We start from the raw sequence: 25,615 nt of genomic DNA, 5'->3' as shown, positions 1-25,615 counted from the left end.
AGGCTAGTAGTTTTTTTAGCTTGCCGACCATCAATAAAAAGGACAGGAAGAATAATTTAGCTATTTTTGTTGGCCTCATGGCGGAGTCTGGAAGTAAACCGGAGTGAAATTCGGCATGGCCTACACTCATTTGGGGGAGCTTAACGAGGCTACATAATCACAGACTGATGATGACCTGGCTTTGTTGCTGCTGGACTTGTAAGTGATGATATTTTGTCTAGCCATGTGGATCTTTTTATCTTGTGGCTTATTAAGTATCAGATAGCTAATGTTAGCGTTAATTCATTGTTAAGCTACAGCAGGCTGCTGCAGGGTTGTTTACGAAAGTTGCAATTCTGCTTTCAACCAGCAGAGGGAAGAAGTGGAAAACTTATTTAGTGTTGCTTTAAAGGTATGGAACCACTTTTTAATGATTATTTCTGATTTTAATCTGTCACTGTGAGTTTTTCATGAAGGCTGAACATGAAAACAGTCTCCTACACCTATCTCCTGCATTAGCTTCTGATAGAAAATAGACGGTGAAACTCGGTTGACTCACGACAGGGAAGGCTGTTTAATGTTCAGAGTCAGTAGAGATTGCCTCGACTAGTAGAAGCTAACCATTAGCATTAGCAGCGCCACAGAGAAACCCCTATAGGCTTGTTATTTGTGGAGATAAAACATTCGCGTTGCAAGTCAGTGGTAGAGTCACGTTGCTGTTACCCAATCCAAGGCGAGATGACCAAATTTCAGGAAATAAGACTCCAAATCCTGCCGTGTTGGGCCACTCTGCTGCAGCAGACTTGTTGATTGTTTTTGGGCTTATTTTGCTCTGAGTATGGCTTGCAAAGCATTTAGCAGAGACCACTGCAAATGTATCGATTCAACGAGTTTCCCACACCTTTAATACTTGGTAACACAGAATCTGCTTGCTTTTCATAGTTACTGTATGATCTATTGACCTTCCAGTCTAAATCTCTCTGAGTGGGGGTTGCTAGGCCTGAAAGATGTTTATTTATTTATGTTTATTTATTTATTAGACACTTTTATCCAAAGCGACTTACAATTTATAACCTATAGGGCATGTTGTGATCTGCGGGGGAAACCGGAGTACCCGGAGGAAACCCACGCATGCATGGGGAGAACACGCAACTCCACGCAGAAAGACCGCAGCCGAGTTTCGAACCTGCAACCTTCATGCTGCGAGGCAACAGTGCTAACCACTGTGCCACCATGCAGCCCAGATCATGACATCGTTTGAATAAACTAACAAGTTATTATTGAATGAGGCATGAATCTGTGAACACACACTCCAAAGGTCACTTTTGTTTACACAAAGTTCTAATTCATCCATCTACATTTGTGGTGAGAAGCAGCCCAGCAGGGTAGTCAATGCCGACGACGGACCCGTCTTCCTCACAGCCAACACATCCGTCATGCCAGAGCTTGATGACTCAGCTTCTCAGAGACACATTATAGGTGGTTTTCTCCTGTGGTTGGCTTTGTGAAACTCCACCACCATGTCAAAAAGTACAGGAAATATAAAGTTTTTAACTCTGTTTATGCTGTCCACACATAATAACCACGCAGCAATTGTGCAACCATCTCAAAGTGCCAGCCATCTCCTGTTTTTGTTTTGGTTAAAAATAAAATCCAACTGTTATCTGGAGAACCAGGACTGGATACCACTAAGGAAGAGTATTGCTTGTGTTCAGATCCAGGAATGTTAGTAGAAACAGCCTAAAATAGGTCTTCATGTGATGCCAAACAGAGGGGGAAAGACAGAATAAACAAAGCTGCTCTGGAAAGAAAGAAAGCCCTGATGTATTTCAGTGGAATATAAAAAAGAATTAGGTTTTAAAGACCAATTATCCTACATTTGCACTGAAGATAAATAAAACCAGGTAGGTGAATGTAGGACTCTGTCATGAAAGTATACCACACATTTACTGTAGTAACATGAAATCCCGTTATTAATACACTCACCTAAAGGATTATTAGGAACACCATACTAATGCGGTGTTTGACCCCCTTTCGCCGTCAGAACTGCCTTAATTCTGCGTGGCGTTGATTCAACAAGGTGCTGAAAACATCCTGTAGACGTGTTGGCCCATGCTGATAGGATAGCATCTTGCAGTTGATGGAGATGTGTGGGATGCACATCCAGGGCACGAGGCTCCCGTTCCACCACATCCCAAAGATGCTCTATCGGGTTGAGATCTGGTGACTGTGGCGGCCGTTGTAGTACAGTGAACTCATCGTCATGTTCAAGAAACCTATTTGAAACGGCTGGAGCTTTATGACATGGTGCATTATCCTGCTGGACGTAGCCATCAGAGGATGGGGGCATGGTGGTCATGAAGGGATGGACATGGTCAGAAATAACGCTCAGGTAGACCGTGGCATTTAAACCGTGCCCAAGTGGCACTAAGGGGCCTAAAGTGTGCCAAGAAAGCATCCCCCACACCATTACACCTCCACCACCAACCAGCCTGCACAGTAGCAAGGCATGATGGATCCATGCTCTCATTCTGTTTACGCCGAATTTTGACTCTACCATTTGAATGTCTCAACAGAAATCGAGACTCATCAGACCAGGCAACATTTTCCAGTCTTCAACTGTCCAGTTTTGGTGAGCTCGTGCAAATTGTTGCCTCTTTTTCCTATTTGTAGTGGGGATGAGTGGTACCCGGTGGGGTCTTCTGCTGTTGTAGCCCATCCGCCTCAAGGTTGTGCGTGTTGTGACTTCACAAATGCTTTGCTGCATTCCTCTGTTGTAACGACTGGTTATTTCAGTCAAAGTTGCTCTTCTATCAGCTTGAATCAGTCGGCCCATTCTCCTCTGACCTCTAGCATCAACAAGGCATTTTTGCCCACAGGACTGCCGCATACTGGATGTTTTTCCTTTTTCACACCATTCTTTGTAAACCCTAGAAATGGTTGAGGGTGAAAATCCCAGTAACTGAGCAGATTGTGAAATACTCAGACCGGCCCGTCTGACACCAACAACCATGCCGCGCTCAAAATAGCTTAAATCACCTTTCTTTCCCATTCTGACCTTCAGTTTGGAGTTCAGGAGATCGTCTTGACCAGGACCACACCCCTAAATGCACTGAAGCAACTTCCATGTGATTGGTTGTTTAGATAATTGCATTAAGAAGTTGAACAGGTGTTCCTAATAACCATTTAGGCACGAGCCCACATCTGACAGCAGATGTAAATAAATCAAAAAAGCAGTTCCAACATTTTCTAAAGTATCTCTATTAGCGTTCATAAGTTTATGAGTAGTTTATCGGTTATGCAGATAAAAAAAAAATCCCAGTTTTTACATCAAACTCAAAACTGCAAAGAAACCTTAATGATAATAAATAAAAAATATTTTTTCAATAATATCAATATTAAAGTTTTGTGAAGACGAATGAAGAAGGAAGTGAGCTGAATTCAGTTTACATGGAAGGTACAAAGGTCAGTGACCTTTTAAATATGGATTCTCTTGACAGCATAAAAATAATGCAGCTAAAACTCAGAATGTCACATAAAGACAAAAGGAGATTAACGATTAGTTCTGGAAAAAGTGCTTTTATTTTGAAATAAATCATGCTTGCAGAAATAGATTAAAAAATCAATGACTTAATAAAACACCCAGAGCGGCAACAGAATAAAGTCTAGTGTCTTATATTATCATTGTTAGCATTGAGAGATAACAGCTAAAGATGCAATGGCTACGCAAATCGTGGTGGCGAGGAAACAAATGGTTACCATGGAAACCATATGGGGTTCTTCTCTTTACCTAGAATATAAAGATACCTCAGTTATAACAATCTCAAGAGAGTCTCAAATGGCTGAGTGACACACACACACACACACACACACACACACACACACACACACACACACACACACACACACACACACACACACACACAGAAACTCATAGAAAGCATGCTAGAGCAGGTTTCAAAAAGCATTCTTTATTTACACCGTGCGGCTTGAAGAGGCCGGCGGCTTCTGGGATCAAACAGTCTTTAATGAAATCACAAAGCAAAAACTCAAGTAAGCATCTGATGTTTGTTTATTGGCCTAGGATTGTCAGGACATAATGCAACGTCTCCAGTGCTCAACAACGTTCATCGTACATTTATTTGTGACATGTGCAGCACAGAGTATAAATGTGAATACGGAAGAAAAGACGAGGAGTCGTACCAAAGAAAGAGGCAGATTTGACGAGTTTTCAGGACATTTTGAAGTTTTTTTTCACGCTTCTTTCGGAGGTTTATGCAGGCTCAAAAACACACCCGCTGACATGAATGGAGGACCATAACAAAAAGAAAATATGTTCAGTTTTCTCATGTTTTCTTCTCACCCTGGCGCTTTCACATTTAATTACCAAAGCGATTGTTTTCTCAGCTATAATACAATGCATACAAGAACTTCTTTACATTAAAACATCAGGTACATCTGCAATGTTCAAATATTCGACCCAATTAACAAAATATGTACAGTAACAATACCAAATTTTACCAACAATAAAAGCATTTGTTCTAATAGTCCCGGCTCCGGCTGTGTGGTGGAGGCTGAGGGAATTTTGTGCATCTGTGGCACAAACGTTTATTTACAGTGATGAAAAAATACAGACAGAACACGAGTGCGCCCGAAACACAACGTTCATCGGTGAAGGTCTCTGAGGCTGTCATTCATAAATTAGATCCTTTTCCTCTTTTCATGTTTTTTTCTTGACATGTTCTCTTGTTTTATGTTGATTGGCTGGTGCAACACTGCCTCCGTGTGGCCTGAAGCACACACTACAGCTGTCTGAAGCTTCACATCCTTCTGGTTTCAAAAGGGACAACTTGCTCTGGTCCTATTGCACAATCTATCTTCCAGCGATGGAGACATACACATTTCAGTTTTAAAACGTCAGTTTTTTTTCTTGTTGTACCCCCCCCCCCCACCCCCAAACTGGTGGCAAAAAAGTCCAAACTACTGTACAGTGTCACGTTTTAAACGAATACGCTTCATCAATAAAACGAGGATGAGCATATTTGTAAAAGAAAAGACGTAAATCAGGACCAACACCTGGTGGCAGCTTTGGCTGAAAAAGTAAACCAACAATAGCAAATAATAATAATAATAATAATAATAATAAACAACTACAGCTACAGGTATTCATTGTTTGTATTAAAAGGAACTTTTAAACCCACATGTTTCGTCTGACAGGGCTCAGATGCCCAACATTTATATATATATTTAGTTAATTAATGTGGATATTTCTTTTAAAAAACACAAACATTTTCTGTCGTTTTAATAAATAAAAATAGAAAACCACAGGAGCAGTTTTAGCGTTGGCGTCTGCTGTGCGAGTTCAGCTCCTCTCCTGTCATAGTTTCCCTAAGTGAAAGAGAACTTGGCAAACGATGGCGACCACTCCTGTGTTGAGCACCGAGGAAATGGAGATGTCCAACAATCTGCTTTCGTACAAAACAAACTCGGTCTTGTTCTCGTCCACCTTAGCCATGGCCAGCAGACCTTTAGCTGCTCTCGACATCATGTTTACACTGGGGGGGCCCAAAGGAGCGGGCCCCATGTGCAGCAAACTGTGAGGGTTCTGCTGATACTGCGCCATGCTGACTCCGTCCTCCAAGAAGGCTACCAAATTACCCACGCTGCCCTTCTGCAAGGCGATGACCCGTGCTGCTGTTGGGTCTCCCTGTGCCAGGTGGGAGAGAACAGCCACAGCCATCTCTCTGTACACCTGTGCCTTCCTCTGACCCACGTAGTGCACCAAGACTGCAAAAAGTTTCTCTTGCCTGCTAAAAGGCGGCGTGGCCAGCAGGAGGTCCACGTTTCCATCCTGGATGCTCAGCTTGCAGAGGCACTCGAGCACCAGCCTTTGAGGAGTGAGCTGGGAATGTGACGGCGCTGACGGGAAGGGATCCCGGGCTTCAGTAGAGGGGCAAACCATCCAGTGGAGAAGGCCATCCAGGATGGGGAGGCAGATGGTGTCTGGATAGGCTGACAGGTCCAGGTGGCCTGCCATGTTGGCGAGTGTGACCATGGCGTTCTCCCTGAGCAGACTCAAACACTCCCACCACCACTCGTCTTTGCTGCTCGACAGCCCCTGCTCCTGCTGCTCATCTCGCTGATAGCTCAGGGGGGACCTGTTCCTCTCCGGGTGCTCATGGTGCAGCAGCAGCAGCCTACCCAGAAGAAGAACCAGCGCAGGGTGGTGTGACATTTCCATGTCATTCCCAGGGATAAAGGAAAGGCTCCGGACGATGTTGGAGACGCAGAGGCACCTCTTGGACAGCGACTCCTGCCAGGCAGAGGTCGTAGAGAGAGGAGCCTCGTCCAGACAGCGGGGCTCATCCTCCAGAAGGGTGATGTGGTTATCCTCCCCGTCGGGATGCACCCGAAAAGGGTAAGACGGCAGGGAGCGTGCAGGATGGGAGTGAGACAGGGCTTCCACCCTGGCGCACAAAACATCATCGATAGTTGCAGTTATGTGTTTCAGCGCTTTCTGGCCTTTGCCGTCCGCCTGCTTCTCCTGTTTGTTCTCGTTCCTTGTGTTTTTGTGTGCCCGGGCAGGTGGATCGCTCTGCAGTTCAAAGTGCGTCTGGATGTGTGCGGTGGAGTCGCCTCCACCTGCCTGCCAATGCAGCAGCCCACTGGTGAACTCAGTCTGGTAGCCTAGATGCTCGGTCAGGTCCTCCATCAGGTCGTCTTGGTGCACGATCTTGATGAGGAGTTTGTCATATTTGCTGGCTTGTTTAGGTTTAGGCTCTAAATCTGCAGAATGATGGTCCGAAAACTCCTTTTTACTTTCTTTTTCTCTCTCTGACAATTTTAATTCGTTCGTGTCCTCCTTTTTGATGTCTGCATCTACTTCCTGCTGCTTGCCATGCACCTCCGTAGGCTCTGCAGCAACGGGGGGAGCTTCCTTCTCAGTGCTCCCCGTCTGCTCCACCTCCGTTCCTGCTACTACGGAGGCTTCGGATCCAGGTAGGGTGGTCGGACATGTTCCCTGATCAGGGGCAGGCTCCTTTGTTTCATCGGAATCAGAGTCTAAATGGTTTTTAAGAACCATTGTCCCAACCTCAAACTCTTCCAAGATGCCAAAAATCTCAATCAGGCAGCGGCGGAAGTACTCCACAATGAGCTCGAGGAACCCAGGCAACTGGACAGACAATAAATTATTGTGAGTATGTGAGAATAAATCAGATCTGTCGCTGTTTTTTTTTTTTTTTTGGTTAGAGGATGGAAAAAATGGAAAAAAATGCACTAAAACTTAAACTTGTTTAAATTTATCTTGTATAAAAAAAGCTATTATGATGCTGCAACTTGATGCAATACTCAGTCCCGGTGATCTTTCAGGAATGGATGAAAATAGGTTTCAACGGAACATGTAAGTGTGAGGTTTGCAATCTAGAAACATGAACATTTCATTCTTTTTTACAGTCACAATGTTCTGAATCCTTTGGGCATAAAACTCCTGCATGGTTTAAATCAGTTCAATCGATGAATGAATTAATAAACGTTGGTTTTACCTGGGAGAGGTTGAAAGAGGCCACTGTGCTGTCGTCATACAGAAGGATGTTGATGGTGTCCAAAGCCCAAGTGCTCTCTGCCAGCAGGCCAGACTTAAGTGACATCATCACACGCCAGGCTTCGGGTGTTCCTGGGGTTAAAGCGTTACATTTTCACCATATCATGAACACGGGGTTATAATTTACCAAAAGCTTCAAAGGTACAATATGTAAGAATTTTTCAGTGAAAAAAACGTTACATTGACGTAGATTTCTCCTACGGGGCATACCTCACACCTGGTTTGCTGTACAGTGATCCCTCGTTTATCGCGGTAAATGCGTTCCAGACCTGGCCGCGATAGGTGAAAATCCGCGAAGTAGGGACACCATATTTACAGTATTTATTTAACAGGTACGTATTCAGTATTCAGACTTTTAAAACCCTCCCTTTACATAGAAAAAAATTCTCTAGCTCCAAGCTCATAGAAACTTTGAAACCTCGTCTTGTCTAGTAACTTTTGGAACTCGTTTTAATCTGAACTCGTTGTGTTTTGATACCTACCTTCAGACTCGCTTCTCCTCCAGATTCGCTCCCGTCTTGGAGACTTCTGGATACTCACCGGTTCGCTGCCTGGATACCAACTCCGCTCTGCCGTCCCGCTCTCCACCGTGCTCACGCTCCCTCTCCGTTACCTCGTCCTCCTCGTCCGTCTACCCTGCCGCATTGTAAGTTCTGCCTACAATTCTCTCTATGAACTACAACTCCCGTTACTCACCTCTGGTTCTTCTCAGTTGCCGCTTCCTGGTTTACCCTCCGCTGGATCACCAGTGCGCCCTCAGTTCTCCTCACCATTAAAGAAATAAAATTATTGTTTATCTTTTACCTCGACTCGAGTCTGATTCTGTACGTCTTGGGTTAGACACTTACCCCAAAACATGACAGAAAAATACCGCGAATCGGTGAAAAATACCGCGAATCGGCGAATTTCCCTTGAATAAGGCTCCAAAGAAAAAATCTGCGAAGTCGTGAATCCACGATAAACGAACCGCGAAGTAGCGAGGGATCACTGTACTGGTGTAACTAAACTTCTTTTAAGGTTATTTTACCACTATTTAAAAATATTATCCCTCGCTCCATTTCTTTTAACCCTCCCATTGTCCTAATGGGTGACCCCGCAAAGAAAGTTGACCATGGAGCAGGATTGATGGTTTATCCCTTGAGGTCCACGTGGCAGGAGTGAGCACCACCTCACCCCTGCCACGTGGACCTCAAGGGATAAACCATCAATCCTGCTCCATGGTCAACTTTCTTTGCGGGGTCACCCATTAGGACCATGGGAGGGTTAAAAATATTGATCTCAGAGCTCTCTCTGCCATTACAAACCTGCGTGGTGGTGATTGCTCATCTCCTGATGACCTACTCTCCCATTATTATGATGAATTATGGATTATCTTTGACGACCTGGCTTCTCTTAAAACACGAATAGTTTCTTTATCTAACTCTGCTCCGTGGTATACAGCTAACTTATGCCAACTAAAACGTGAAGGCCGTCGTCTGGAGAGACTGTGCAGGAAAACAAAACTACATAGCTATTAGGATTTATACCATCTCCATTTGCTAAAGTATAAGGAGGAAGTCGCTAAAGCTAAATCTACTATGCCACTCAAATTGGCGCAGCAAATGGTAACTCAAGGACACTATTTAATACTTAAAATAGACCGATTAACCCTTAAAATATCCTTAACTATCATTTTAATTCAAATGACAATTGCAGCCAACATATGGACTTTCTCTACTCTAAGATTGGTAACATTCATTCACAACTTATTCAATGTAATGATGTTCATTGCCATCAGACATCCGTGTGGCCACTCCTATCACCCAGTTTAAATCACTACTGAAAACTCATTTATTCAGGCAGGCTTTGTCGTATACCCAATGCAACCGCAAACATTTGCTTGACTATGTACTTCCTACTGTTATATTATGTAGATGTTAACTAATGTGTTAATGTGCAATCTATATCTTAATGATAATGATCTACTGATTGATTATTTATGAATTTTCTGTTGATAAGTTTAACTTGAATTCTTAGTTTAATATTTTAGCATTTTACTGTTAGTCATTTTTAACTTGTGTCAGTTTAACTGCTTGGTTTGTATTTTTGTGTTTTAACCTGTATTGTGTAATTTCTGTTAAAGTGACCTTGAGAGTCCTGAAAGGCGCTTACAAATAAAATGTATTATTATTAGGGATGAGCGAGTACACCACTATCTGTATCTGTTCAACCATCTAAATTATCTGTATCTGTATCTGTACTCGGAGTGGGCGTGGCCTAACCCGGAAGTGGGTGTAGTTTGACCGGAAGTGGGTGTGGTTTACATCAATACGTTATATTAAGTATGATCAGAAGTTGCTATGTGTATTGTTTATTTGAAAACTATTTACAGAGCAGCCTCAGAGTTGAGATTAAATGTTTTTGATCACAATAGTAAAGGAAAGGAATAAGTTTTTCAATAAAATCAGAACATTAATATTTAAGTGCATGAATTAAGAGAGAGAGAGAAGAAAAGATCTTTTCTATAGCGCCTCGCAAGATAAAAATCACGAGGCGCTTCACAAAAACAAAACATGTAAAATAGAAAAAAGAATTTAGAAAATGATTAAAATATATTTAAAATGAGCAAAAAATAGACAATTGTGATTTAAAAATGTAAAGAAAGAGAGAGAGAGTGAATAGGAAAGAGGGAATGGATCCTGAGGAAGAGGAGAGAGAGAGAGGAGAAAAAAAAAACAACCGGAGCGGAGGCAGTGAGTGACGCAGCATGAGCCGTTTTCAGCTCTGTCTTGTCAAATGCACCACATACGTTATGAAAAAAGTAACTTTAAATAACTTTAAAGTAACTTTAAAAAGAAGCAAACTGAAGAAAACATGGGGAGTACTGAAGAAACGTGAACAGTGAAGCAAGCACAGAGAGATCCGTTACTGTCTGCGTGTGTGCGTAGATGGACCGGACGCGGAGCTGTGAGCTCCCGGCTGCAGAGTTTTGTGTGTAGGGAGGGGTGGGCACTCTATTTGACTGGCCAATCACAGAGCGTGAAGACAGTCAGTTACCCAATGAGGATTTTCCTTCAGCACGATTACAGATATTTACGAGTTTTACTCGTTTCATGCTCATACTCGTCAAAAATGCTTTATCCGTACCGGATACTCGTCTGAAACGAGTATCCGGCTCATCCCTAATTATTATTATCATTATAATTTCCTTCTCAGCTGGCTGGGAGGTTGTCCATTTTTCTCCTTTCATGAAGGCTGAAGAGGGATGTAGTCTTTTTTTTACAATCAGAGTCTGCACCAGCTATAACGCTGCTGCACCGGCATTTGTAATTAGACACCAACCAGCAGCAGCATTTTGTAAAGATCCTAAGCCAGTGACAGGAGCGACCCAGAAGTTACTTCTTGTACCCCTAAGAAGCCACGGTATCTTTTTGTTTTACTCTAATATCGGGAAAAGAAGGCTAGAGGCTAATGTTAAGTAGGGTTGCAAGCATTAACCGGTTTGACTATTAACCTTAGTTAACCTACTGTAAAGATGTCTCCAACACCACTAATAAACAGCAAAAAGACAATGGTGCGACCTGCACGGACAAAGACAAAAGTGAAACTGAACGCGTGCACGCAGCAGAAGCAGACCCAGTGACAACAACCATCAGGCCGAGGTTAATGGTGAAACCAGTTGCAACCGCAACGTTGAGCCAACAATGCTGATGAAAAATTAGTTGGCTCTAAAAACATCTGAAGCTACTTTTTCAATTACCAACAAATTGATATGACAGTCCAAAGTGGTTTGAATGAAGGCATCTGGACTTCTTTGGATTCTTGACGACGTTTTGCTTCTCATCCTTGGAGCTTTGTCAATTTGACTGGAATATGGGAGAGACAAAGTACATTTTTATGGACAGAGAAGATAAATAGTTTGAGAGAGGAGAAAAGGAATCTATCTATCTATGTCAAAAGGGAAAGACCTATGGTAAACAGGAAGAGGCCACCGGTTTCATCTTTCCAGCACCTGCAATGCAGCACTAAACCGAATTCCAAAACAGTTTCAGTCCAGGGCTTACCCTCCTGCACCTAATCAAAACAACATTCCCACACAATACACCCTAACAACTTCAATGACTCCTCAGGTGGTAGGGAGGAGGAGTTTTCATAAGTAGTCTCAACTCGTTAAGCAACAACAGACAGCTACAATTTACAAGCTTGACCCTCCCATATTCCAGTCTGAATGAACAAAGCTCCTCGAAAGAGAAGTGAAAAGTTTTCAAGAAACCAAAGAAGTCTAGTTGCCTCCATTCAAACCCCTTTGGACAGCCATGACTTGGATGTCTGAGAACCTTCACCAGCATACGGTGAATTGTATGTATTTACTATTATGACTCATCTTTGCTCGCCATCTAGAATCTTCTGGTGCTGAGCCGTAGCTGACAACAGCCAGGAAACCCATAAAACAGTAGTGAGAAAGCGACTTGTGTGTTTTGAAAAATGAGCTGCAGTACCAATATTTGACCACAGGATGTCACTCTTATATAATGCACCTTTAAAGTGAAAAATCTATTTTCCAGCCTGCCTCCAGGAACGGTTGACTCATTTAACTCGGTCTTACCACAGTCCTTAGAGTTGAGCTTGCGTCGAGGCTTGAGAATCGGCATGGTGGACTCCACGCACCCTGGCGGATAATTCAGGTCCCTCCTCAGGTTAGGAGGAAACTGACCAATGGGCCCACTTCCCTGTGAGCCCATCATAGCCAGTCCGGGCTTAGGCATCTTCATGGGAGACATGAACGAGGCTTTACTGGGGGACATTCGAGGGTCCATTGAGCGTTGGAAGGGCCCTGGGCTGGGGGCTCTGGGCAGATGATTGACCATGGATGGGGAGTTGGAATAAGATGATGGTTGACGTGACGACAAAGGGGGCATGCCGCCTGATGAAGACAGGTAGGGAGACTGGCGGTGCCACTGGTCCTGGCCGGGCCGTCCGTCCATGTCATCTCTGAAAATGGAGCCATACGGCGGTATTTGCGACGGCGGACCTTGTCTGTTGTGGTAGGGATAGCCGAGGTCCGTTCTTGAAGGCCACATATTAGGCCCATCAGCAGCGTGATTAGGAGTAGGAGCCCCGCCCATCATTGTGTGCTGGTTCTGGCCCGATGGGCCCATACGATCTCGGTGGTAGGGGTAAGGGAACTGTCCCTGAATTGGCCTGTGTTCCGGACCCGAGTAGCCACTGCTGTAGTGATTATACGCGTCTGGCTGCTGGTTGGTGTACTGCACGGCGTACATGTCACCCTCGTGTCTCTTGGGCGGGGGTCCGTACATCCCATCCATCTGCCGCTTGTAGCCCTGATGGAGTTAAGATGTTCTTAATGACATGGGACATGCATTCTTATGGTTCCATAAATCACAATCATTCACTTTTCTCAAACTAGCGACGCTACTTTTATCTCACCGGTAGACTAGACGCTGCCTTCACTCTCATTTCAAGCACAGACGTTATATAAGAATGTGAAAAAACCCAATAAATCAGCTGGTATTTATTCATCCTGTGTGATCTGTGTACTAAATTATGGTGTCAATAAAAGTAATTTTCTTATCCGTTGCAGTTCTCAGGCTGGGTAATGGACGTCAGAAGAGAAATAAAGACGGTTGCTGTGTTTCTGACGTCCCATTACTCTTTTCTAATCTGTAGGCGGATGCTTCGTGTTAAAATCATCAGATATTTTGGTAGAACATCAGGTATCTCAGTATTTCAGCAGATTGCAGACGAATGCTACTGACGAGCTGTTTCTTACCTGTTGTTGTGAGTACATTCCAGACGGAGGCATCCCATATGGCATGCTGGGATACTGTTGGCCGTAACCGTCATGTCTGAACATTAAGATACAATTAACCAATCAGCTGCAAGGAAAACACCTTGGAGGATGTATTCAGAGATGTTATGCTGATCTGACCTCTGCTGTGATGGGTATCTGCTGGGAGAGTACATGCTGCCTTCGCTGTTCGAGTGTCCCATGTTGTTCTGACTTCCAGGGGGACCCATGGTCCCTTCCATCCCCATCATATGATCCGGTCTACGGATTAATAAGAACAGCCTTAAGAATAACAGCTTTTTTGATGGGGAACATTTAGCAGATATTTATCTCTGTCTCTTGGAGCTGGACGGCCCTACCTCCTGTCATAGCTTGGCCCGTATGGATACTGTGACCTCTGACTCATACTCAGGCCCGACGGCGGACGTCCATACATGTCCGCCATGCCTCCGCTGGGCATCTGGCTCGGTATATAGGGATCCGCTCCGGCCACTGCACAAAAAGTAAGGAGCTGAAATCATTTCCAGAGCGAGGCTGAGGTTGGCGTCTGAAACGCTGCCTCACCAGCAGGTGGCAGCACAGCTCTATGAATTTCCCCGCTGCTCTGAGCAGCCCTTTTGTTTCGACTCTGTTGTTATGCAGCCACCATCCACCATATTACACATTCAGGCTTCATTCCCCAAACCTTCAGACGAGCTGCTGTTGTTTCTAAAACTGCAGTTTGTTCTGAAAACTAAACCACACGACTCGGTCCAAACAGGTGCATCTCAGCAGGGTGGGGAGGATGAAATGTTGGCGGTGAAAAGGATGAGAGGAATAAAGATGAGACGAAGGCTAAGCTACCAGGAGATCAGAAGAGCTGGCGTGTTTTTGATAGATAGCCGTGTGGCGTAACAAACACCTTCTTCTCTCCTTTCATAGTTTTAGTAAAACGCACCAACATCTGTCCTGATCTGAGTCCACATGGTGGTTTGACAACAAATTAGACCCGCGAGACAGATGAAAGGACAACAGCTTTGGGACATATTTGGAGGAAGGAGCCGTGGGAGTTTAAATTAAGTTAGAAGATTTAAAATAACAGAAATGACCATTTTTATTTTGCCTACGGACGAAAAAGACAAAACAGGTGCCGAAGCCAGTGCCTCACTCACTCTTCCTCATCCCTGCAAAGGGGTCCTTGGCATCGTACTGCATCCTCATCATCATGTCAGGCATGCTGAGGCCCGGCTGATAGGGAGCTGAGGGGGGCAGGCTGGAGGTCCGCTTCTGAAAGGCTGGGTCGTTCACCTCTGAGAAGGGGTCCTGTACGCTCACGCTGCTCCTGGACGAGGAGGAGGACGTGGAGTCAGGAGAGATGGAGCAAAGACACGGAAAACATGGCGGCAATTTCACCCAATGATTTTAATTCAGAGGAAAATTAACTAATTTAACATTTAATTGTTTCTAAATTAAATAGAGCGACGATTGAGGACTCCTCATGCTTCTTAGCCAGTGAAACGGTCTCATGAAGTGTAGTGTTCATGCAGAATATTCATTCTAAATTCATGTCACTGCACCATATGATTGTTGTTTACATGCGTCTTGTTGTTTGTCTCACACCATGTGTCATGTTACGGGCTGAATCACACCTAAAATCAACATTTTCTAACATAAAGAAAATAAAATTTGATATGATTCTGTTTCAAACTGTGATTTTAACCCTTAAACTTCAAATCCAAGAAAAAAGCTAATTCATTTCTGAAATTTTTGTTTATTTTAATTAATTTGAAGGCATAATGGGTTATAATATAGTAATACATATAAATATTAATATATTAAATAGAGTAATGATTATGTAAGAATATGTTTTAGTTTTTCTCCATATTTATTAGAATTTATTTTACTTTTATGGTTCTTATGATAGTTTTTGTCCTTCAGTTTTTTTTTCTAAAAGAATTCAACCTAGTGGTTGACCTGTCAATCAAGGTTTAAAATAATTTAGATGTGCTCTGTGTGAAATATTTATCTAAAGTAAAATCAATGAGGTGAAATCCTTTTTAACGAGCTGAAGCATCTCGGACCAAAACTTAACTGTAGATTGTTTATAATAAAAATTAAAAAAAAGACACAAAAGTCCTTTTCATATCCCTAAAACAGGCTCAAAGGCATTGTTGTGGTTAGACATGAATATTCCTTCTCACATTATATCACAAAAACAAACAAAAGACTGTGAGCGTCCTGCCAGGCAGCTGTGGAGGTTTATAATTACAATCAGCAGCGAGAAAGCTCGTGTGTGTGTGTGTGTGTGTGTGTGTGTGTGTGTGAGCCTCGGGTCTAAAATCTTTCTGTTTCTAGAGGCCGAACAGGAAGTGGAGCTAAGCTGAGCTGACTCGGTGGTACCTGTTGGGGAGCAGCGGCGTGACTTGTCCCAGCGGGGTGGTGGCAGGTGTGGGGGGTTTCAGGTCACCTGCCGCCTCTGCCATGGAGCTGCTGCCAGATGACTGGGGCGTCTGTGGTCCCTGGAGAGAGCCAGCTGAGTTGGCTGGGAGACAGACGCAGCATTATTACTAAACCTGGACCGCTTCCCTGATTTCTCCCTAAAAAAACTGTTGCGCTTTCCGACCGCGGGGCTCCCCCCACGTCCCCCGCCGCGGTCCTGACGCTGGTTTGACTTTGAGCGGCCAAAGTGGGATTTGACCGCAGCAAGGTGCTGTGTTAGGGAGATAAGTGTGGGCTTAAGTCCAAAGCACTCGGAATGATGCCCGACATGAGAGCAGAGCCCGAACAAACACAGCACACAAGGGCAGGGGAGAGATGGGAACAGAGGGAGTGCGGAAGAGAGAGGGAGGGGAGAGGTGAGGGAAGAGCAGGCAGGAGGAGAGGACGCAGAAAGGGGAAGAGAAGGATTTCTTCTCTTAAGAGGCACAAATTTAACTTTGAAAGGTTTTAACCGCTCTTTATTTGTTGTACCTCAGACTTGATGAGCTCAACAAACATCCACGAAACATGAGTGAAACCCTCCAGAAGCCCAAAAAAAACCCTCATCTCTGCACATCGGGATTCAGACCGGGGTTCAAATTGGGTCTGTGTGCTCTTTTGTTACGACACCACATTCCTGTGAAATCCTCAGTTCAGGTGATTAGGAAAAGATCGGAGCGCCGCACTAAAGAGCCCTGCACACAAAGAACCCCCAACCGGATGAAAACCAAGTGATCCCAGAAATTCCCAGAATGAATGGAAAATGTGAACAGTTCCGACTAAAAGATGACAGAGACAGCGAGCGAACATGAAAGTGTCCTAATGAGCATTTAGCGGAGGGAGCCTTCCTCTGTGGCCTCTCCCTGCGCCACATTTCCTCAGAAAAAAGCCCCCGTAAGACTTCAGCTTTAAGATTTAATGCTAATTCTGAATTATTCAGTGACACCCCCCCCCACACCGCTACATCACAGGAGACAGAGGAGGAGAAGCAGACAGGGGGAGATGGAGTCCCAGGGTGAGGAGCAGAGGTGAGTAAAAGGGCAAAGATGGGTCAGCGAGCATTAGGGATTCTTCTCTTCCTGGGCTGTCCCGCTGTCAGACCCGATGAATATGCATGCTCGTGCACGCGGGCGGAGGAGGAACAATGGTGGGGTTGGCCAAGGTTAAGAGGTTTACCGGTCTTCAAGAGCAGGAGAGCAGGCGGACGGGCGTGGAACAGAAGAGGAGTGGTGGGATGAAGATGTGGGAGAAGAGGGTGCCCTTTGATCCACAGTTAGCAGAAACAGAAAAAAAAATGACAGAAGAGAGAAATGTGTGTGTGTGTGTGTGTGAGAGAGAGTGTGTGTGTGTGTGAGAAAGAGAGAGAGAGTGACATAATCCAGAAGGGCGGTAGTGGTTAAAGGGAGGGAGGGGGAGTCGGTCGGTTTTGTGAATGAAAGGTGGCGGTGAGGTCGACTTTGTTTACGTTCTACATTCCAGTCCTCATTAATCCCCCCCACCCCCACACACACACCAAATAAACACACTCACCCTCCTCACCCCGCCACCCCCCGTGGGCAGTGACATCCCTGAGCTGTCGGTCTATATTTAGGCTGGCGGGGTGTCGAAGGGCGGTTCGTCCAGCGGAGCCCATCAGCTGTCAGATACACGGACGGGACTTTTTTCATCCTTTCAAGCCAATAAAACTCTTACTGATGAGTTTCAAAATCCAATTTCCTCCTGAAGTTTTAGAATTGGATAATTTAAGAAAATACATAAACAAGCACACAACATCTCCCTCTATTAACAGGAAATGACAGATTTATAGCTGTAAACATCAGCAGAGCAACAAAAGGATGAAGCTGCTGCAGCAGCTGACCAATGGGAATGCAGGAACCTCACAGGAGTTTATTACCAGCAACAGCACGTAGGGGGTGGAAAGCAAACAAGTCATAAAATAAACCCAAGATCAGCTTTTGCTTCAGCACATGCACAACGTGGCAAAGAAAAACAAACTCCCGTGATCCGTAAATTGGGAAAAATCTCAACAAGAAGCTCATGGGGATGTGAACACATGCAGGATAAGCATCTCCGGGTTTTAAAAATATAATCCTTTTTACGCTTCCCCGTTTCAGCGTGCTGAGGGTTTTCCATCGACGCGTTTACGCACGTCTGTGGGTTACGTGGACTCTACGCGTGCACGCGAGGATGCTAATGAAGGCAGATGCTCTCTTCCGCCCTCCTGCAAAAGCAATCTGCAGCGTTTCAGGTAGGTGAAGAGCTCCAGTGTCCTATTTAAAAGCACGGGTCACTTTTCTCATCTCCGCTGCAAATTAGAGACGTGACCTCACCACTCCTTTCCCGTTCACACCGACTTCACCTCATAATTGTGCACAGACACAAACAAAAAGCACCTTTTGTGCTGTGATTTTGCAGCGAAACAATATAACTTAACCTTCTCATTTTGTAATCAAATAAAGGCGAGAGGGGGGTTGGCGGTGCAGGAGGTGCTTGTGTCAGAACTCACCTCTATTAAACCATAAAACATCCCATCAAAACAGATGATTTTCACTCGTTTCTCTTGGGTTTTAAGTGGTGTTAATGTATTTCTGCTGCTGTCTTTTCCACTTATTATGGAATAAGAAATCAAATGTAAGACTTACAAGCCATGCCAGTGAAGGTTTGGGGTCAGATTGCTCCGATTTGAGATTTAAACTGAAGAATGAATCATTTAGTCAGAATTTTGGCCGTACTTAAGGATGCAAACAGCAGCTTTGTTTCTGACACAGCTGCGAGGTTCATAGATGAAATCTGGTTTGATCAACGGCATGTGTTATCTGGCTGCTGACAGATGGGCGAGTCGTTATAACAGGAAGAGAGAGAGAGAGAGGAGAGAAGAAGAGAGCTCTGGTATCGGGACTCACCAGGTGAGGGCGGCTGGATCTTGACCTGCTTCCTGTTGTCCCCATCGGTCGTGCTGCCGCCGCTGTTGCTGTCGGCCGGCGGCTCCTCCCCTCGCTCCATCTTACACTCGTAGGCAAACAGGAACTGGATGTACTGCTTCTTCAGCGTGCTGGCCGAGCTGCTGGAGGTGCCGACGTTGAGGGTGCCGGACAGCTCACGCCACTTCTTGTTCTTGTTTACCTGGATGGGTTTGAGAAACGGACAGGAACTTGACATCGTTGTTTTATTGTCCTTTTGCTATAAAATAATCCTAGAACGTGACACGGTGGTTCCAACAGAAAAGATATTAAAACGTCACGTCTGCGCATGGACAGAATTTGGGGGGTGGGGTGGGGGGGCACATGTCCCCCCCCCCCCTTTTCCATAGTCAAGTTTTGACCCCTGCACTTTTCAACATCTAAAAACAATATTACGCTACATTACGGAAAACAACCGTTTGTGTTGAAGCCTGTTTCCCATTAGAGCATACTGTAAAGATAACCCCCGTGTCCCCCGCCCCCCCCCCCCCCACTTCTAAAGTGAAAATTATGTCCATGCGTCTGCGAGCCCTTTTGAGAAACTTTTAGTGGTTTGAGCGTCTGCCCGTGGTTTCAGGGGGAAACCCTTCTACATTACTAAACAACGTTTAGTAATGTAGAAGGGTTTCCTGAGTGTCCGTCTTCTGAAATCGGTGGTCCACACTTTTATCACCTCAAGGCTGGATTACTCTAACTCCTGCTTGTATGGCATCAGTAAAGCAGCTCTTTCTAGACTTCAGCTGGTCCAGAATTCAGCAACTAGGTTGCTGACTGGAGCTGACAGAAGACAACACATTTCTCCAATTCTGAAATCTCTCCACTGGTTGCCCGTGCAGTTCAGGATAAACTTCAAAATTATGCTTCTGACTTACAAATCCTTGAACCATCAAGCTCCTCCATATCTGTGTGAACTTGTCCATTACTACAACCTGCCGCGTGCTCTCAGGTCTGAAGATAAGCTGTTCCCAATGCACGTTTAAAAAGCCGTGGAGAAAGGCTTTCTCTGTCTGTGCACCGAAGCTGTGGAACGCATTACCACTGCTAGTGAGGCTAGCACCAACAGCTAGCATTTTTAAATCGCGCCTGAAAACTCACTACTTCAACCTAGCTTATACAACATAATTATGAACCTCACTTACATCTGCACTGTTTATAAATGGACTCCACAATTATCGACTTCCGTACTATTGAGGTTCTTTTTAAAATGTTTTTTCTAATTTTTATTCACCCTGTGTCTTATTGATTTTTAGCTGTTATTTTTGGGAATTTTGTTGTATTGCCTTTTTATCTTTTATCTGTGTTCGACATGTTTGTATAACGCCGGTTTAATTAACCAACATTTTTAGTGTACAGCGCCTTGTTTGTTGTAATGCCTTGTGAATGCGCTTTATAAATAAAATTGGATTGGATTGGAACGTTCGTCAAACGGTTCAATTGATTCACACAGAGATGATTTCTCTGATTTTTTCTAGGAAAAAGAATCGACCTGCCAACACCTTTGGGATAAAACGGAGCACCGCATATGAGCCAGAATTTATTTATCGAACCTCTCGACAATTTTCTGCGGTCCAGTTTAAAAATCGCGTGCACGTTTTTTTCCACAGAGGCACACAACTGCCTGTGCCTCCTCTGTAACTCTCAGCCGCCAAACTTGCAACAGGCTGTATGTAAAGCTTGCGTTTTTAAACTTCTCATTCACCTGTTTTTGTCAGTACCCGCGCAGAGGTCTCTAGCGTGAAAGAATGCTGTTTGAGTTGCTTTCTGTGGAAAAAAAAATCTCCGGAGCTCCCGTTTCAGGAAGTGGATATAAGCCAGATGAGTTGTGGGCAGAAAACAACTGGATTATGAGCCTAACTCATTATTATTCATGCTATCGTGCCTCTGATTGGCCAACAGCAACAAGTCTGGAGGAGTTCTGCTGTGTGGGCAGTTTCTGACGCTAACAGCTAGCTTCAGTAGCCGAGACACGCTCTGCTGTTTCGTGGACGCTAAACAAACAATGGACTTCCTGTTTATGAGCCAAGATGGGGGATGGGCGAGTCCATGATGCTAATTTACAGAATGACGTTTTCTAATCCGAGCATTTCCCCGTCTATTTTCTATCAGTAGCTAATGGAGGAAACACGTAGGAGACTATTTTCATGTTCAGCCTGCGTGTGAAACTCAATAACAGGTAAAACATGATCTCAGCTCCAGGGATCGGTAGGAGTTTAATAATTATTTATGCATCAACATTTTCAGCTTCCATATGTCATTTAGCCAGAGTGCACCCTGCTGAACAACAGCAAAACAGTCTGCTAATGATGAAAGTTAGATGTCTTTGCAGCACGGGAGGAGAAGTCACACTGAAATTACTTTTCTGAGGTCTGAAATATGTCTCGTCTTTATTTTGTCCCACATCTCTACTCGAAGCCTGTGCATTACCATGGCGAGGCCTCCAATCTCCCGGACGGCCACGTAGAGCTTCCACAGGTCCAGCGGTTTCTTGCCCACAGCTGGGAGCTGGGAAACAGGTGTGCCCCGCTCCTCCATGAAGGTCAGGTACCGCTCCACCCAGGCCCGCCTCTCCGGCTCTGCACCCAGCTCGAACAGCCGGCTGATTCGCTCGCCGCGGACCGAAGCGGAGCTGGGGTTGACTTTCTGTTGCAGAGAGGTGATGAGAAAGGCAGAGTGAAGAACAGCAGCGCGCCGTACAGCCGGCGGTTTGTTTTCTTGTTCCTGTTTTCTGCCACAACAGCCCTCTCACCCAGTCAAGGCTATTAAAAATTCATCTGTTATTTACACAGTGTGAAGTACACCTCTGGTTGAATGGCCGGGCAAAAATAAACACGTCTTCACAGCTTTTTGTTCGGCGTGCAGCTCGTGTTTGCTTGGAAGTTCATTAAATCCGAACCCACGGACTGAATCAAATAACAAACAACATTCAGGAGGGAAAATGCTCCTTTTCAGTCCTAAAATATTGACAGCAAATCTATTCCATATACTTTCTGTGTTTATTCAGCGAATGCATTAAAGCAGGCATGACTTCTGGTTCTTACGGGGCTGGAGGGAGTCTTGAGAGGCCACGGTGGGCTGCTGATGCTGTCGCTGTCGTCTCCGTGGTAGGAGGACAGGCTGGCGGGGCTGGGGGAGAGGGGGGAGGGCACGGGCAGGGTACCGCCTGGAGTGGCTGGCTGGGACGCACTGCTGCTGTTGTTGTTCATGTAACCATCCTGGAGCTGTTGACATGACATCGGTGACATTTCAGAGAGAAACCTTTTGCTCCACTGCACCTGCTCGCAATCTAGGAGCTACATTTGAAATGTACCAGCCTCTAAAATGTGATGAATGATGAGAGAAGATCGTACATCCAGGAACACTCTGGATTTTTAGGTTTATTTAACAGAAACCAAAGTGAATTAGATCTAGATGTAGTCTGACAACAATCAACCTGGGTTCCATTTGCATGGCATGGGTGATGAAGCTGTTCAAAAGAGTTTTCTAAAGAAAATCAGCCACATTCTGCAGATGCAACAAAGTGACGCAGTGGTTAAAGAGTCTGGAAGCCAAACGGGTCCGCCTACAGTCCAGTTCTGGAACCACATCTGAGGTCTGATTAGACAAAATTACAGCAGAGGAGGCTCATTTTTATAGTTTCTTGCATCTTTGTGCTGTTTTTAAACAAATATAGGCTCACACTGATGTCTTATTCTTCAGTATTAGTGCAGCAAAATCAAAAAATACATGAAATCACAATATTATTGTTGAAAGTCGAGATGAAAATATCAGTGAAACCCACGTTGTGATATGACGATGCATCAAATTAACATGATAATGTTCAGCTGTATATACAATACTCCACTTTGTGTGAATTGCTTCATCCCCGTTAACATGCAAGTTTTCGTGTGAGGTTCTCCAGCATGTGTGAAAGTGTGTGTGTGTGTGTGTGTGTGTGCATGAAAGAAGCTGCAAAAGAGGGAACAACAGCTTGACAAGTGCTTCTCGTGTGTGCACAGAATGCTCGTGTCAGCAAATCCTTATCTTTCTGGCCCTCTCTGTTGCTGTCTCTCTGTCTGGATCTCTAACTCGTTTTCTTTTTCTTGGCAGACAGATCATCTCTTTGGGGAGCACTGGGGGTCTTTCTGGCTGCTCAGGCTGCCTTAAATAATTCAAAAGGCCTTGCTACCGTAATCAGCAAAAGAAAAGACCGCGATTTGGAGGAAAAAGATACGTAGAGCTTGTGATGGAGGCGTGTGAGAACGCGTGTGTGTGTGCTGAAGTGGAGTTTTTTAGGCAAACACAAGGGGTGGGAGCAGAAACGAGCAAAAAGCAGAGTTTTGTTGCTTAGCTGAGCCAAACTGAGCTGCTATTGTAGGCCAAAACCAGGAGTTAGCTTGTGTGTTGAGACGCGTGCATGTGAGCAACAAGGAGGCACAGAAGCAGAACCATGTAAGATGTGTCATTTTACTTTTACGCGCATTGTATAATCTGTTTCTGTGTAATGTGTGTGTGTGTGTGTGTTGCAGATGGCAAGCTCTATGTTTTTCTTTTTGTTTCTGTCTTTATTGCATCTCGAGCTGCCAAAGCATCAGCGAGAAGAGAGTGCTGCGGGCGAAACATTAAGATCGGCAAATGTTAAACAAATCATTAAATATGGTGAGAAACATTAGAGAGAGAGAGAGAGAGAGAGAGACCACTGTGCTGAGGCAGCATATACTGATTCGTTTAGATGAAACAGCCAACAACAGGATGAATAATTAAGGAGGGATTTGTTACAAACCTTTGGTTTGTGAGGCTCGTTGTTTGGGCTGACGTCGTCTTTGACGTCCAGCTTCGGTTTACAGTGAGGGCTCGTCATGGCGTCGCCCGAGTGTCCGAGTGCTCCTGCGTGAGACGAAAAGCGTGAAAAGCCTTTTATTAAACATTCCCAAATCCAAAACAAAGAAAAATAAACATTTGCACAGAGAAGCTTTGTCATCTAGGCAAAGTCTAAATCCATCAAACTGTTATGTCTAAACAAAACACGGAGTTGAGTTTTATATTTTAAACCAGAATAAAACTTTGCCTCTTCATAAAATGAGCGAAACAAAACACTTAGATTAAAGCAAACCTGTACTAAAACAAGCAAACCGAAAAAACTCAGTTTTGTAGGAATTAATGGATTCACAAATTCATCCAAAAAGAGAAACAAGTGAAGATTAGCATCAAGAAAACTGTAGTGGGTAACATTATTAATAAAATATAACCAGTTTTTATATTATCAGCTTCTTTTCCTTAATACTACGCTTTATTTTTTATTTTTTCTGCAAAGTGCTGCAGCTGAAATGACGCCACCGTGTTTGGTTTTTACAGACGACGCAGCTGCAAGTAAAGCACCTGCGTCACAAACACGCTACTGAGCGACTGGGCTTACGGAGGAAACACAACCAGAAACCTCCATTTTTTAGCTTCAGACTCCTTTTCGTTCAATAATGTACGATTCAAATGGGAGTTTTCCTCTCCACTGTCGCTGCATGCTTGCTTAGTATGAGGATTGCTATAAAGACTCTGACACTAGTCAGTGACTCGATGCAACCTGCTGGGTTCCTTATATAGGAAAGTTTTTACTGATTGGTTTAATGAACTGACTTGAACTAGGATATTTACTGTGTGAAGTGTCTTGAGATGACTCTTGCTGTGATTTGGCGCTATATAAATAAACTGAATGTAATTATCTAAGGTCAAGATGTTGCACACGGGTTTAAAAGCAACACATCAGACTTTTTAAATGTGATTTTAAGAGTTCATGAATAAATATGTTTCCTGTTGTGTTGGAGAAACAGAGATCAGTTATAATTAGACAAACTAGTTGATTTCAGGGCAGTTACAAAGTGTTTTGGTGTCTTAAAATAACGCTGATCTTAAAGCAACACTAAAGAGTTTTAACTCTTTAAGTTATTGCTTCCAAACTGGTTTCAGTGATTCTTGACCCACAAACTTTAGCCACTTCACATCTATGGCCCTCTGCTGATAGTTTTGTGGCATGAGCAGGTGCACTAGTGGGAGGAGTCTACCTGCTTTATGGCAACAGATGTTTACTATGCCCATAGCTTGTGTAAAGGCTAGCCGAGCTTTTGTCAGTTCCACGACCATCAATAAAAACCAGAATAATAATAAGAAGATGAAGAAGAGTAGGGATTTTTTTTGTTGGCATCATGGCGGAGCCTTAAGTAGAAGTAAGAGAGTAATGTCTTTGGAGGCAAAGCAAAGAGCTAAACCAGCAACATCAGCATAGCTACACTAGTTTGAGGAAGCTAAAGGAGGCTAAAAAATCTGACTAATGGTGACCTGGCTTTGTTGCTGGACCGATTAGTAATGATATTTGTTTGTCCAACAGAGTGAACCTTTTTACTTTGTGGCTTATTTTAGCATCAGCTGGCTTGTGTTAGCATTGGCTTATTGTTAGCGGTAGCTACAGCAGGGTTGTAATTCCACTTTCAACCAGTAGGAGGAACACAAGGGAAACTTATTAAGTGTTACTTTAAAGGGACTTTACGGACTTTTGAATTTTTATGCTCGCCATTGCCCCCTCAGGCAAAAAGCGCAACGGCAGCTTCAATAGTAGGCTCGTGCACGAGGCGCGCATGCTGTACGTGCACACTCCTTAACGAAAATAACAGCTGAGACAGTCAGCTCCGTGTGTGTGTGTGTGTGTGGCCCGGAGGACAGAGGACAGGAGAACACACAGTTAATTAATTAAATAATTTAGTTCTGTACCTTTCTCTTCAGCACAGCCGACAAAGGTTTAAGATGGGTCAGTCCTCCTGCATGCTCAGATCATTCCCTTCCCTTGCTTGAAAAATTGTTCCA

At 44.3% G+C, this 25,615-nt stretch overlaps 1 protein-coding gene across 5 annotated transcripts in view; it reads right to left on the bottom strand.

Annotated features, from left to right (window-relative positions):
* Positions 1–5,116: 5,116 nt before the first annotated feature.
* LOC107392507 (AT-rich interactive domain-containing protein 1B) overlaps positions 5,117–25,615 on the bottom strand; it is a 299,430-nt gene continuing 278,931 nt past the window's right edge. For all 5 annotated transcript variants that reach the window (XM_070546703.1, XM_054742136.2, XM_070546704.1 and 2 more), the window contains 12 exons: positions 23,547–23,650; positions 21,826–22,005; positions 21,212–21,427; positions 18,731–18,950; positions 15,750–15,891; positions 14,522–14,691; positions 13,730–13,862; positions 13,512–13,631; positions 13,353–13,428; positions 12,168–12,903; positions 7,524–7,654; positions 5,117–7,153 (listed from right to left, as the gene is read on the bottom strand). In XM_070546703.1, coding sequence (XP_070402804.1) covers positions 5,357–7,153; positions 7,524–7,654; positions 12,168–12,903; positions 13,353–13,428; positions 13,512–13,631; positions 13,730–13,862; positions 14,522–14,691; positions 15,750–15,891; positions 18,731–18,950; positions 21,212–21,427; positions 21,826–22,005; positions 23,547–23,650 — 4,025 coding nt within the window. In that variant the 3' untranslated portion in view covers positions 5,117–5,356. The remainder of the gene's footprint in view (positions 7,154–7,523; positions 7,655–12,167; positions 12,904–13,352; positions 13,429–13,511; positions 13,632–13,729; positions 13,863–14,521; positions 14,692–15,749; positions 15,892–18,730; positions 18,951–21,211; positions 21,428–21,825; positions 22,006–23,546; positions 23,651–25,615) is intronic.

This window comes from Nothobranchius furzeri, chromosome 18, assembly GCF_043380555.1.
Source record: "Nothobranchius furzeri strain GRZ-AD chromosome 18, NfurGRZ-RIMD1, whole genome shotgun sequence".
NCBI lineage: Eukaryota > Metazoa > Chordata > Actinopteri > Cyprinodontiformes > Nothobranchiidae > Nothobranchius > Nothobranchius furzeri.
Note: the sequence above shows the minus strand (reverse complement) of the source record. Positions and strands in the feature narration are given on the sequence as shown.